The 15,029-nt window shown below is 36.1% G+C and overlaps 1 protein-coding gene across 1 annotated transcript; it reads right to left on the bottom strand.

Moving 5' to 3' along the window:
* Positions 1 to 109: 109 nt before the first annotated feature.
* LOC135695824 (vacuolar protein sorting-associated protein 51 homolog) lies at positions 110 to 13,074 on the bottom strand. The gene is made up of 23 exons (XM_065215008.2): positions 13,026 to 13,074; positions 12,205 to 12,414; positions 11,975 to 12,060; positions 11,652 to 11,807; positions 11,124 to 11,197; positions 10,643 to 10,775; positions 9,911 to 9,999; positions 8,649 to 8,694; positions 8,143 to 8,179; positions 7,534 to 7,565; positions 6,897 to 7,000; positions 6,456 to 6,567; positions 5,666 to 5,846; positions 5,208 to 5,347; positions 4,793 to 4,915; positions 4,271 to 4,375; positions 3,366 to 3,470; positions 2,993 to 3,040; positions 1,972 to 2,195; positions 1,368 to 1,494; positions 891 to 1,003; positions 701 to 779; positions 110 to 245 (listed from the first exon to the last, which is right to left on the bottom strand). Exons 1-23 carry the CDS (start codon positions 13,030 to 13,032, stop codon positions 216 to 218), a joined length of 2,361 nt encoding a protein of 786 aa, XP_065071080.2. The 5' UTR covers positions 13,033 to 13,074; the 3' UTR covers positions 110 to 215.
* Positions 13,075 to 15,029: the final 1,955 nt, after the last annotated feature.

The raw sequence follows: 15,029 nt of genomic DNA, 5'->3' as shown, positions 1-15,029 counted from the left end.
AGACCAGAAATATACCATGGGCAGACAGTATTGTTACCCAGAAACAAAGTTACAATAATTGTTAGACAAATTTACATAATATCGAAATTGACACAAAGATTCTTCAGACTATAACTAAAAACATTTAAATCCTTATTAAATCTAAAAAGAATATCAAATTCCTATGATCGCTTCTTATGATGTTTTTTAAGTTGAAAATTTTCAGCAACTCCTCTTCAGTTTCTCTCGCAAATTATTTCTATGACCTACAAGATTTAAAACAAATAAAATCAATGATAAAACGCAATGAAACACGACGTAGCCTGTAAGAGAAAAAAACATAAACATTTGAATACATTTTGCGCAAATATAATAGCACCTTTTGCCAAAAAATAAATAGACTTAGTTAGGAGATGATTATGTGTTTGACGATGGTGATGCAAACTTATTGATGAAACTACGATCTTTTCGTTAAAAATTTTGACAACGCTTAAACAGTTAAGAGTTGAAATTTTAGTAACAAAGAAGAGCAGGAAGGCACGGAAAAAATATGACTTTCGGAATAACAATCATGGGGGGACAATCAGGGGGAACAATCAGGGGTAACTAGCAATGTATAGAGACGATTTTAGGGAAGGTATTGTTGCCAACAAATGGTACATAGAAAGAATGTTTAACAGAGATCTAAGGAAAGCTGTACACGAAAAACAGAAATCCTTACACTTGGTTCCATGAGTTCTGGTTCTAAGCATCTGTGGATGGTGCTGTTAACGACTTCATCCAACATGAAATGAGCTAAGCTGGAAGGAAGGTCAAAAAATCTCAGAAGCGATGTTTATGGCGATTAAATTTCAAATTTACATGTTTTCCGAAACAAAAAAAGCAGGAGGGAGAAAAAAGAAAAAACTTACTTTTCGTCAGTGACAAACCTCCAAAGATACAACTGCAGGTAATGAGTGTCGACCTGGATTTGTTGTAGGCCGTATTTGCTAAATGTTCGAAGTCTTACGCACTCCAGCAATGTCTGCAAAAGAAGGACGGGTGTTCACTGCCTTTTTCCCAGCATCCTCCTCTTTAGGACATGTCCAGTACTAACCCCCGTACGTTATAATCACATGCGCTGTTATATCGTATCCGAGCCATTGTTAAGTCCAGTTTAAAGCAAAACCATAAAAATGAATTGACTGCATTTTCATCAGATGCGAAAAAAATTAAAATCCCTGCATACGGAGTTTAATCTCGCATTACGTGTTTCAGAATATGAAGATGGCATGCCTTGAAGTTTTTTGCAGTAAGTTTTTGGTGGATTTTTGAAACATGTTGAGGTGTAAAACCTTCGTTCACTAATATCACTTGAAAACACGTTAAAAAGAGGAAAACTCACTTACTTTCAGAGCGATCTTTATAATGCCAGTTAAAACAGAAACTTTGTTGAATTCCACAGAAGTGAAAATTTCGATTTTCTCTGAAAATAGTTTCTGTATGTTACTCATCAAACTTGCATCCACACTCATACTGCGAAAAGAAAAAAAATGAAGGTAAACTTTTTATGAAGAAGTCAGGTGATAGTCAAAGTGTTAAGCGAATATTCCTTGGCTGTTAGCAGCATTCTACACTTGTGAATCCGTTTACCTGCATAAATATGGTCATTAATCTCATCTCTAAACTTACAAGCATCTCCATTTGCACCACATACTATTTAATCTGCTGTAGGAACAAAACGCAACCCAGAGCTACTCTCGAAAAACGCAACCCTTTTTGATGTTTTCTTTTCCTTTTATTACTGTGATTGTAATAGTTTTATTTTGTGAAAACAGGCTAGCCTGTTACAAATTACCAATGGAACACACAGAATTGTGATTGTAATTGTGACTGAAATTTGAATTAGTTGTTTTCATTGTTATTGCTATTATCATCATCATTGTTATCACAACCTCGAACACACGAGACCTCTTAACAGAGCCCTGAGAAACCCAAATAAGGTGTACACACCCTGAGTTGTAACCTAACTGTTGCTTGGCAGCAGCACGGTTCATCCCTTGCGTCCATTTGCTTGAATCTGAGCTATGTGCTTTCCTGGTGCCCTCTTCAAACAAATTCCCAACCTGTGAGTCCATCGTAGAAATGTCTTCAACGACCCTCTTCATCACAGCCCGCACAGTACGAGGCTCAATGGTATTAAGCCAGTCACGAGTTTCGACGCTTTTCCTTATCATCTAGCAAAAAAAGAAGCCATTGCTATGATTTCGTCAAACAACGAATTCGCAAGTAAGAGATCTTCTTCGTGAAGAAAGACGTATTTCTAGAAGAGGGGCTGCAGAAACCTTAAGTAATTTTATGAAACATAAAACCAAACTTAATAACCTCATTTAGGTGAAATATGGAGCTTCACAACAATAAAAATACGTCACTGATGTCTAAAAAAGACTGGACCAAGCATCTACAGCTATAGAGTAAAGCCGAGAATCTGCCAAACTGCTGGGCTCCAATCAACAATGGATCCATTCAATGCTTTGAAAAGCTTTCATTATCTATTGAATGTTAATCAGATAATGAAGTAACGACTTTTGTGCTTCGTATTGCTATATGACTGGAAATTATGGTTTATGGTTCTATCTTAATATAGAAGCATTTTTGTCATACTTTCCATTTTGTTGCAATGTTGTTTCTTTGTGAGGCAAGGGTAGATATTGGTTTATCCAAACTCTTCTGTAAAAATTTAAACCGATTTTCGGGGTTTTAAAGGTGGGGGAATGAGCAACCCTTAATCACTTGAAATCTATAAATATTACCAATTTGTGGCTAAGCAATATGGCGCTGGTTGAAATTCGAGGGCTTCAAGGCAGCTCAGCTTGGAAACAATAGGTTGCTATATTCAGTCTATTTTGAAAGATCAACAACAACAACTACACTAACAGCAGGAACAACAAATGTAGCAAGAAGAGTAACAGCTGCAGCGACAATGTCGTTAGAAATGACAACAGCCTAAATGGAAAAAGGTGACTTAGATTACCTGTGATACTGAAACACCTTGGGCTTTGACGTAAAAGTTTAACAGCTCCTGGGAGATATGGAGAACAACTTTAAATGCAATACAGCAGATCTGGCTGAGAAAATACCAACAGAATTTACAATACCGACAGTAAACCTATTTTCATGAATTTTCGAATAGAATAAAAGTGCAACTTAAATATCACGATAACCTTTTTCTTTCCTTTAGCGTCAGCCCCGTGAAATTTCATCAATGCAGAGTTTTGAGCCTGAAATGTTCTTATCTTCGTCAGCCATATAAAGCTCGAGAATTTAAAAATAAGAGGCTAGATGGAGTCACTTGTGGGGCTTGAAAATTTAAATTTAAAATATAAAAGCATGTAACAAAATTAGACCTGGGATGTGTTTTTGAAATCTTCACATAAACCAGCAATCGAAGTAACTACACAGCCCTGTTTGATGTCTTCGTCAACAGGAAACCATTCTTCAGTAACCGTTATCTGAGAGGACCAATAGAAAATGGGCAATTATACAAAACATTAACGGCAACAAAACAACACAAGGGCCTGTTTGAATGAACAAAATTTACCCCCAATGAGAAAATTTATTCAGCCTATAAGCTAGGAGGTGGGATGAAATCATCCAATGTTTACATGCAAATCCTATCCCACCGTCCAGCCCTTAGCTTCTTTCGTATCCAACCTCTCCGCTTTCCCAGATACCACATCACCTCATTTTTCGTTATGGAATGCGAACGCATGCTCATAGATTAGAATTTCATTCCACCTTCAAGCCAATTTCGTGTTCACATTGTTCACAAATTTCATCCCATTCAGGTGAGATCCGGCAAGCTGAGAGTAGGGTCTCACTTGCCCCGGATAAATCGTTTCTTATATAAACTTACGATGGATATTAGAAAGCTTTGTGTAGGAAGGCTGGATCTCACCTCTCAGCCCATGGGATGGAGGGATAATTTTGCTCATATTTCATCACAAATATGACGTAGATGTAGAACAATATCCAGCAGAAGACCTGGAAGGGTTTCACGCCACACAGAAGATCAGATTGAATTGAATTGTCACATTTCAATCATTTTATACTCTGATAAATGAGCCTAAAAAATACCTTTCGCCCATCCATTAAGAGAGGCTCAGATAAATTGGAACAGTCTCAAACTGTTTAAACTCAGACATTCAGTTAAGTATGGAAATTTATTCAATTCAGAAGAAAATTTGTGACAAGAAATCAGTGGTCAATGAAAAATTTGTGAAGCTTGGAGAAATAACCGAGAGTAACTTACTAAATGTCTAATCGTTTTCTCTGATAAATCTAAACACAATCTTGACATGATGATCAAAAGTGATTGTGGAACAGGCATACTTCCTGACTGCTCACATCCAAAACTCTATAGATGAAAAAGAGTTAAATAAAACATGATCCATGAATCCGGCAACTTTTGGGAGACAGATTGATGGGTCTGGTGGGCAAGACGTTATTTTGAAAAAGACGATCTGTTTGAAAAGTTATGCTGATTCTATGTGACAGTGTCCCTTAGTGGGGAAAACTATGGTTCATAAGAGGCAGTGGTGGAAATTGGAAGTTTAGGAAGAAGGAATAGTTTTTACGAAAATGTAACTCTTTCTTCAAATTGATGCTAAAACATTCTGTCCTTTCACAAAATAATTTAATGAACAAATATTCATGCACAGTAGAATAATATGGGCTGCTATTTTAGTTTTGACTTTAAGTACAATGCATTTATCCTAACGAACTCAATCACAAAATCATCAGAGCCTTAATTATATCTGGAGCATAGGAATACCTTTGCTTTTTCCAAAACTGTTCTCAGAAAGGAGACAACGAGGCTTTCCCTGACGTCATCGATGCAAAATGGTCCACGGAAGTAAGGTTTTGAAGAAAAGGTTATGTCCATATGAATGAAAGCCTAAAATGAAGTGAAAGGAGGCTGGCTATGATAACAACGTATTCACACAGGCATAAAGATGTTCAATAAAAGCTTGATTTTTCTAACCAATGTCGTTTCTTTATTATAATTTATATAATTTGACTGTCTCTGTCGAGATTAAACTGTTCTTTTGATGTTTTAACGTTAATAGAAAAACAAATTGTGATAGAAAGAGAGTAATAAAAACTAGGTAGAACCCAGGTCTATCTAATGCCAGTGTCATCGCTCCATGTGGCAGTCTTGAGACTGAAAATCTCACGTAAGCTCTTACCTTCAAATTCTGCAAAACAGACTTCATCTGGTCAACCAAATCTGCTAATGCTGTTGCCATTATATCTGCCAGGGTCTGCTTTTTATCCAGGCCAACAACCCTCGAACTCACCAAAGCCTGGCGCATATCTGTTATAATACCTGTGGTCAAAGACATATACGGTCACATCCGTGCTACCTTCCCTCTATAGTAACAGGGCAGATTGAAACATTTAAGTCCCTTCAAAGACGTTCCTTCAAATTAACTGGTCTACACGTTTAACTGGTCATTCAACAATTTGTTAAACTTTGAAGATGATAGATCTGTATCATCTTGACAGGATGCATAGCCCTGACAGCGCCAAGAAAACCAAAGGAAGCCAAACTTAACACAAATCTCACTGAAAGAACAGAGCACTAGTAGCTGCCACAGAAGCTAGAAAGCAAATCTAAATCCTGTTACTTAAAGGTACTGCTCACCTGCCAACTTCTCGCTGAGGTAATCTGAATATTGCTTCACTCTGTTGTGAGCAGCCAAGGCTACGATATTAGCGCTGGTTCGTCCAATCCCTTGGTCTGGCAGAAGTTGATGTATGGTCTCTATTTTGCGGTTAAATTTGTCAAGAGCTCGCACCAGTATCATGCTATCCTCAGTTTGCACCTGTGAAATACCAGATAATTTGTTGAAATTTAGAAATCAATAATTCTTATATGCCATACAAAATAATCAGGAGGCACAATTGGTTTATATGCATGCTTGGTTTCGTCTGATCAAATCTAACGGAGACTATTTTCTTGGAATTGATCGTCAATATTCCAAGGCTGGGTTTAGTTTAAGGAAACCCTGTATGCTTGTCGACCTCTACGCTTTGCAGTGTTCCATACTTTCTTCCTGTTCCATGCTTTTCAAGGAATCTTTTTTCCAAGATAATGAATACAGAAATTGTATAAATCCAAGATACAACAATATAAATTAAATGAATACAGAAATTGTAAAAGGGCGATTCCTTCTTTATTGGAAATGATAATAAATAACTTAGAAGGGTTTAACGAGCACCAAATATACTAAATTTGACGAACCTTTCTATCCTGTCCTAAGGTTCTCCAAAGGACATACTCTCGAGTTTAGGAAACAAATGAGAAAGTTCAAGAAAAATATATAGACTTGAATACTTTCAAATATTGTATATTTGTTAAGGTACAGCTCAAGGTTTTTTTATTTGCTTATCAATACTAATTCTAGCATTTCTTGTTCTCATAAAAAACATACCTCTAACTCTATTCTTCTTTTGATCAGCTTAAAATACTGATTCATGTGCCCCATTATGAAAATGTTCAATTTTTCCTTCGCTACGTCTGTTATGTTTTGCTGCTCACTATTACTGAAATTTAGAAAAGACATTGATAATATCGTTTTAAAGCAATCGATCCCATGTAGTAAAATTGCTATCGGATTATGAGCCATAGCTGACTTGCTTTGGCATTCAGATAGGGGTCTAAATCTTACGAAAAAAAAGTAACCTGACTGGTTTTGTTTCCGTCAATCAATTGTACTGCATATACTAATCTGATTGGAGGATCTTGATCCGAAGACAAAAGAGCTCGGGATAGAGGGAGTTTGCTGTGCAATGATTGGCCACAGCAAAGCTAATCAGGTGAGTCATTGCAAAAAGCATTTGATAAAAAAGTAAAAAACAAAACATATACGCACTCTTTTGATTGTCTGATGAAAAATAATTCATTATACGAAGCAATGACCAGGGTTATATCACTCAGGAATCCGTTACAGCCTTGGTCGATAAAATCCAGAATGTCCTGAAATCAAAAAATCACTATCGAGCTTACTGAATTAGAGTCAATTTAAAAAGAAAATGAAACCGTAACAGGGTGATGTTAATTTTTAGGCAAAATTATAAATAGCAAAAACCATACAATATCTTATGACAGATAGTTATCACCGTGTTATATCACCGGGCAATTTTTCATAACAACAAAACGAAAGGCCTCGTGGCTTCCTCTATTTTCAGTCTAAAGGCACAATGTCCCGACGCATTTCAACGGCCATTTAAAATACCCATTGGTTGGACTATAAAAAAGCCCTATTGTTACGTATCCAATCGGCAACCTAAGGCTAAATCTCAATGTTTTCTCAATTATAGACGCCTCTGTTGTCAAATCTGAATAATTGACTGGCGAGACAAGGTGCATTCAACTCAGTTGCTCAATGAAGATAACGACGAAAAAAATTGTAACCCAGCAGAGACCGTCGTGCTCAAATAAGTGACGCTCTTCTAACAGAACAACAAGAAAGCTAATGTTGTTTAAAGTGAAAATATACTGAAACTCACTGTTGCCCCTGTACCTTGAGAATCTTCTTCACCTGCAAGACAAAAAGAAAAGACCAATCAACAGGAGTGCAAAATATTTATGTGCCACTTCTGTGCCATTCTGCAAGAGATATGGGCAATCAGCAGGTGTTGTGACATCATCAATCTTCTCTGCATTTCAGTTATTCAATGGCACTATCTTCAATTAATTCAGGAGCATTTTTGCGGGTGCTAGCATGCTGTTATTTCATCCCTTCATATCTAGCACTGTAAATACCATCCGTTTTTCAGTTTGACAACTATGGTCTTTAGAACTGTTCCCTCTCAAAAGAAGAGTATTTATATATACGGTCCCGCCATTTCGTGCTTCGTGACACATTGCCGTCTGCAACACAAGTCGTTCACAATTCCATTCACGTGTTGTTAATTTTGCCGATTGTGCATTGCTTTATATTTCAAATTAGTATTTAAAATCTTTATGGGCTGCTTTAGCTCATCATACGCATAAACAACATGGAGCTCAATTAGAGCAAATAAACACAATGACCGTTCCAATAAGACACGGGATTCAGCATACAATGTGTCAGTTTTGGGTTATCAAAATCATCAAAGATCAGATAAAATTCTTACTTTCAATTCCGCGTACTTCGTTTTCCCTGAAGGTAACCTTGGAATAGGAGCAAAAGCAAGTTACATACATAAAACGAAAAACATGATATCTATGAAAAACAAAAAATATTTTTAAATAAAAACTAAGAATTTAAAAATTCACCATATGGAGAACAATCACAAGCTTTTGCAACAGGCCTAACGCGAGGGCCTGAGATTTTGGAAGAGCTATAAAGCTAAATTTCCTTGAATGAGAGCAACTACTCTGGCCTGTAGACGAAGCGTGAGTGGCATTTTAGGCGTCTTTTTCATTTGAATCACTCGATTGATTGGCACTACAGCTCACTAATAAAGCGGGTACCACATTCTTCCTTTCAGGTTATGACGGCTGGCTACTTAATCCCTGCAGTTTAGCCAAAGTCATCGCCCTGTTTTTCTCAGCCATCCTTGGTATTCCCAAGCTGATACTTTTCTCGTTTGCATCACGCTTTGATAATGTAAATAATAAAAAATTAAAGTATTCTTACTTGCTTTTGTAAAGAGTCAATACTACATTCCACTTTATCTTTTGCCCTGTTGATGAAGATGAGCGGTTTCAAAACGGGTCAAGAACAAGCAGAAGATAAAAATTGAGGTGGGAACAAAACTAAGAGAAATAACTTAAAACTGTTCAGTGGTAAATAATCCAAACAAAGTGAAATTTTTTGTTTTTTCTTCAGCGCATTGCAGTGTTCCGCTTTTTTGTTCAATTGACGCAAGAACTCGCAGCAGCCCTGGCGATGTGGTTTTTTTTATTCCTGAAACATGTCATTACATAAAGTTGAATCTCGTTAAGTCGTACCGAGGATAATTCAGACTTTTACTGAGTCGGACTGAGTTTCGATTCCCATTAGATTTTTCTACGAAAATGTCACACTTCGGATAGGTCAGACATTCGCTAAGTTGGATCACTTTCTTACTAGACTTTCCCAAAGTCTACTTATTGTTAACTTTGTTAGGCATTCGTAATACTGCGAGGGCATATCTAAACTGCGGAGGAGCACAGAGTTAACAAAAAACAGAATTTGGGAAGGTCTACTTTTTTACCCAGATGAAAACGTAATTGGATTCAACTGTAAACACCAAACTATATTAGACCATATTCATGTTAGACAGGGCATGGCTTACCATCAAGTTCAAAAGTTTAAAAATATTCTTTTACGATGACAAAATATGCTTGCCTTACTCATAAAACAAAATGTATGTTAAATAATGCAAAATGAAAAACAATACTGCATTAATTTGTGCCCTGCACATTTTTGAATATTTTGTGAAAAAAGATCCTTACAAAAAAGATCAAAAACGATCACAGCAAAGCATTTGAACATGAGAAGAAAGAGGCCACTTTAACAAGACCACTCAATCGACTGAAACAGATTCTTGTGGAAAAAAAACATAAATTGTAACTTAATAAGGGAACCCCATGATAAATTAACAGCAAACACAAGGGAACACAAGGGGTTTGATACTTGAATGTCAAAAACTATCAAAGATCAATTTTCTAATAAAGAAAAATATTTTGAAGCTTCAAGAGATGACTGGCAGGAGGATTCGAATACTGAGCATGAGCAGAAACATATGAGCCACTCATGTTTAAAATACATCACACATTTTGGATCCCAAGTGCTGGAAGGTGGAAAAAACGGGGCCAGCATCCCTAATTTAGATAGCAATAAGCAGAAAGACCCTTGAGAAGAAACTAAAATTTGTACTGTGTAAAGTTAAATTCAAGCAAACTCGTAACACTCACAAGCTGAGAAATTCTTCACAAAGTGCTGCTGCAGGCTCATTGAGTCTTAAAAGCAGATTTACTGATTCTGTGAGCTGACGGGTTGTTGACTAGAAAAAAGAAAAACATTTCCAAAATTGTTTTGACATTATACATTTTTATCTTATTCACTTATCATTCACTGAAATTGGAGGTTCAAGATCAGTGAATGACATCATACAAAAATTCAAAATATGTCAAAAGCTTCAACTTCCAATTCATATTAGCTAGTTTCTTTTTATCATTTTCTTGCTCTTTTTATCAGCCATAGGCACCAACTTTTAGATTTCAGAGGGACAGGTTTAACCTGGGTACCAGAAAGTTTCTTTTCTTTTTACAACAGGTCTGGCACACAGGGTATTGTTATGAAAATGGCTCTTGTTGTTTCCAAGGAGCATCTTTTCAACCTAGATGATTGACATCTAAACACATCAAAAGCTCATGTTCATTGAGAGCGTCCACTCTTAAGAAAAGAACTGTTTTGATTTGCAGTCTTTTAAAATAAGAAAAATTTGTTTTTATTACTCGCTGAAAATCTTTACTGCACAAAAAGGTTGTTTGAAGTTGCTGACTCTGCTTAGAATGTTTTCTAATGAAGTATTTCCCAAAAGCTTGATTGTAACTTATTGATTTCAATATCAGGAAAAATCAAAAATGAAAAATCAGAAAAGACAGAGTATACTTTAAAACAATAGTAGACAAAACAAAAAATACCTTTGGGTTCCTCAGTTGCTCTTTTAATTTGTTTGTCAGTTCAACAACAATAGCTTCACAGTCTGAATGTATTCCCTTGAATGAAGGCATGTCTTTGTATCGGTGCAGCACATCTCTGGCTTTGATGTAATATCTAAAACAGTAATAAGCAGCACAAGAAGCATCAGATCATGTCCAGACAATATGCATACCACACAGAACCTTTAAGATACTAAATCTGAGAGGGAGAGAAAGGGCACAAGTAGCAAGGGGCACCATGTTGAAAAAAATGCATTTTTTGAGGGGCTTGTGCTTATATAAGGGCATTTTTCAAAAGTTAGAGGGCATGTGCCCCTGATGCATTCCTGGTTCAACCATCCCTGAAATCAGATCAACTAGGAGAGGCTTGCCAAACACAAACGCAGATCAAATCCAATTGATAATCTAACATAATCAAACTACAAGCAAAACAAGATAAGCAAACACTACATCTAACAATTACCTTACTGCAATTGAGTATTGTCCCATATCCATGCATTTGTTGAGCCGTGATGGAAGTTCAAACAAAAATTGTAACTGTAAAGAAAGCAATTCTATATTGAAATAATGTTTTATGATAATTCTTTAAAGAGAATTTATGTAATAGTTATGTAATATAGAATTTCAATGCAGATTGCAAGCCGGTTTAACCAATCAGCAACTGTGTCTTTTTTGCCCTACCTCTTGCTATTCATGCAATCCATAGTTCAATTATGAGCAAAAAGCATTTTTAATCAAGAAAGTACTTTTTCTAAAGTTAAAGTCGACATCCAAAGTTAAGAAGAGAAATCATAAAAATATTAGAGAAGTTTGAAAAGCCGTAAATGATTGCTAATGGAAGTTTGCCTCCCTTAAAAGTAGGTCATTTTAAAGTGTTTATACCAAGGTCAAATGATCAAGTGTAACTAATGGGTTTTTGCTTGAGTTCTTATATACTACCGTTTATCAGTATCATTTAATAGAAAAAAATTATATTTTCACTATTCCTAACCTTTTGCAACAATATGTGGATTCCTGATAGCTTGGAAATCTGTTCCCGTTTTTCTTGAAATGCACTACTGACATCATCGCTAAATTCCATAACTTTAGACAGAGTGCTGTCCAGCTTCCTCATTTCATCTTCCATTTTATGAAAATCATTCTTCATCTGTAATAAAACCAAATTAAAATTTACATGATAATCATTTATGAGATTACTTTTTTGAGTAAAAAGCTTCTATAAAATTAAGTGACTCAAACAATACACAACAACACTGAATGCTACTAACAATCATGGTTAAAACACTGCTATAAAACTTTTAAGAGAAAAACTACCTTTTTAATGGTATCTGTAGCACTTATAAATTTGTTGTAATTTTCATAAACCAAAGTTTGCATGTCACTATCCAAGCTTTTGATTTCTGAAAAAAATCATACAAGATAAATTTTATACAACATTTCATTACTCAATATTAAAAGCAATGTTGTTAAAAATTCCAAATAAACTTCAGCAAAACACTTTTGAATTTACACCACTTAGGTTTAGAAAGAGAATCAGTGCTTACGTTTAACAATTTCTGTTTCTTTGTCCATTAGTTCAGGTAGCGCTTTCTCTTTAAAAAGCTTTTCAAGGTAAGATTGATACTGGAAATGAGCTCCATTGATGTCATGTGGATCCTGATCTTCACCAGGGGTTGACTGGTCAGAAATACCATAGTATAACTTCAAGATGTCTCTTTTCTTTCTTCTTGATTTGTCGTCTTCAGGTTCTGCTTCTACAAAAGATATAGTATTATTATGAATTAGTAGTATTATTGGCTGTAACAAAAATAAGAAGCAAAGCCAATATTTGAAGCATTCTCTTGTAAATTTTTTATGCCTCATATGCCTTCCAAATTACTTACCAGTTCACCTTCTTATGACAAAGGAACACTTTCCTTCATTGCTAATTTTACTGAACCAACTTTCGCGGGAAGTTGATTCAGACAGGGAAGTAAAACAAATTTTGTTGAGAAGCGAAAAAATGGATAGCAACACTATTTCGATTTTCTGGTAGAGAATTTGATGCTGGCTTCAAAACAAGAAAAACAGCTTTTCAATAGCATTTTCAGATTTTGAGATGTCATTGATCTTTTCTGTTGCTATAAGACAGGGAGAGGGCCTATGCTATCAGATCCTTGCTTCCGCGACATAACAACTTGGCCAAACTCAAAAAATCTTTATTTTTCTTCAAACTCAGAACAAGCAAGACAAACAGTTATCAATTAAACGGTAACAGTTATCCAAGGCACCAACAGTAGTAGTTGATAAATGTTTCAATTTGGCGTTATTATAAGTAATTGGTGTTGGATATAGGAAGAAAACACTATGAGCAGCGTAAACTTACCCGCCATGTTGGTTTTGAAGCATAGCCTCGTTTACACCCTACGGATTGCGATTGCGATCCAGGAGAGACACGTCACCCGGGGCCCTTGGCTATAGGGGCCCATAAATAATAACTCACTTAAAAAATTTTCTAAGTAATAAACCAGTCTCTCTATTACCACAAACTGTCATTAATAGAGTCAATAAATGCAAAAGTCTATGAGTGAAATAAGGTAAAAGCCGTTTGAGTCTTTGATTGCCTGAATGATAAAGATATTTTCTCATCTTTGTAGGCTTGGGCTAAAGAAGTTGAAAAGCTTATCAAACAGCAAACAGAAGTAATAGTCACCAGACAATGGCGTAGATAGGAAAATTCACAAGAGGGATGAGAAACTTGGATTTTCCGAAAAAAATCTAAAAAGCGTTTATTTTTTTTCCCTAAATATCAACATAATTTAACGACATCGGAACTGAAGAGAATAAATCTTTTGACATATTCACATATTCTTATGTTTATTTAACTTCAACTTCTTGCATATCAAGACAAAGCAATTAGGTAAACATAGATAACCGTGTTAAATTTCCGACAAGACCAGAAATTTTCTGACAAAATAGAAGTTTATCTATACAGGGGGAGAGTTTGCCCCCTTTGACCTCCTACGCTACTGCCACCAGAACAGTTTTGCCACCGCAGCAATTTTAGCAACCAAAATAGCCACCAGAGCAATTTTGGAAACCAAAAAAGCCACCAGAGCAATTTTAGCAACCATCATTTCAAAAATTCCTGGGGAGCATTCCCCTACCCCCTAGAAGCATCTGCCTAAGGCATGCATCTTTCGTGTTGATCCGGGGCCCATCAATCCTCTCCGCGGCCCTGTCTGCAACATGTGTTTTTAGACTAAATATATAATTGCAATCTTAAATAAAGAAACGAAGATAAGAATGGATTTAGTTCACGTTCTAGATGCCCTTAAATTTTTAATCTAGATTTAAGGTAGTGGATAGAGGGTACCGATTCTGTTTCAGAGTCTAGATCATTAAAAACTTTGCACGCAAGCAGTGGCGGATTTGAGGAGGGCAACTAGGGGCAGTTGCCCCTCCCTCGACGAGTTGAAGAAATTATGGTGCCCTTTTTTGGAAATTATGCGCCCTTTTTGAAGAATGAGAATCAGGTGAAAAAGTTTCTGAGACCGATAGGCTAATATGCTTAAAGGATTACTTCAAAGTTATGTCGTTTATTCCGAAAATGGATCTGAAAATGTTGTATACAGCCTTCTCTCGTCAATTTCTGAAAATTTTTCAGCGCCCCCACTACAAACTACCCCTTCTTCAAGTTTGCTCTGGATCCGCCCCTGCACGCAAGGCGAAGGATTTCCGTCCAAAAGCTGTTCTTGTTCGAGGTATCAGTTTGTCAGACCCAGTGGCAATCCTAATTCTTTAATCAAAGGTGCTGCAAAAGTACCAAAAGCACTTTTATATACCATTCTTGCTGCCTTCATATTATTAATATTTATTTCATATTTGATAGTTATTATTTAGATCAAGCCCGTTGTACCAGTCATCGCTCATTTTAAGCAAACAGTTTAATGTTGTACCAGTCACCGCAAAAAACCCGATTTGTCAGATGTAAAGAGACCATTTTCATTCATATACTGGTACAGCTGGTTGAAAACAAACTTTTCAAAGGGCTTTGAGATGACAGGCAAGACTGATATGGGACGATAATTAGATTTTTCAGTCTTCTCCATCTTTGAAAATTGGAGTAATTCTTGCTACTTTCCATGCATCTGGGAACTGGCTAGTTTCAATGGATGTGTTAAACAGGAAAGCCCGAGAGTTCCCAATATAAGGCAAAACAAGCTTAAAAAAAACTAGAGATATTGTCAATCCCAAAGCTCTTTGTTGTTTTAACCTTGGCAAATGCATCCCTGATAACAATAATAATAATCTACCATATTTATACAGGATAGCCTTTTCAGTAAAAATAATACTGCTATCACTAAGGGTCCTGTCCTAAGATATCTTT

Source organism: Rhopilema esculentum, chromosome 14 (genome assembly GCF_057945365.1).
Source record: "Rhopilema esculentum isolate cy_ngs chromosome 14, ASM5794536v1, whole genome shotgun sequence".
Lineage (NCBI taxonomy): Eukaryota > Metazoa > Cnidaria > Scyphozoa > Rhizostomeae > Rhizostomatidae > Rhopilema > Rhopilema esculentum.
The sequence above is the reverse complement of the archived record's forward strand: the minus strand, read 5'-3'. Positions and strand labels throughout refer to the sequence as shown.

Excerpts from the sequence above, each read along its gene's own strand:
- LOC135695824 (XM_065215008.2), bottom strand. Across the intron at positions 11,808-11,974 it reads CTACAGATACCATTAAAAAG|ATGAAGAATGATTTTCATAA; the intron begins GTAGTTTTTCTC and ends GTTTTATTACAG. Across the intron at positions 1,004-1,367 it reads TTATAAAGATCGCTCTGAAA|ACATTGCTGGAGTGCGTAAG; the intron begins GTAAGTGAGTTT and ends CTTCTTTTGCAG.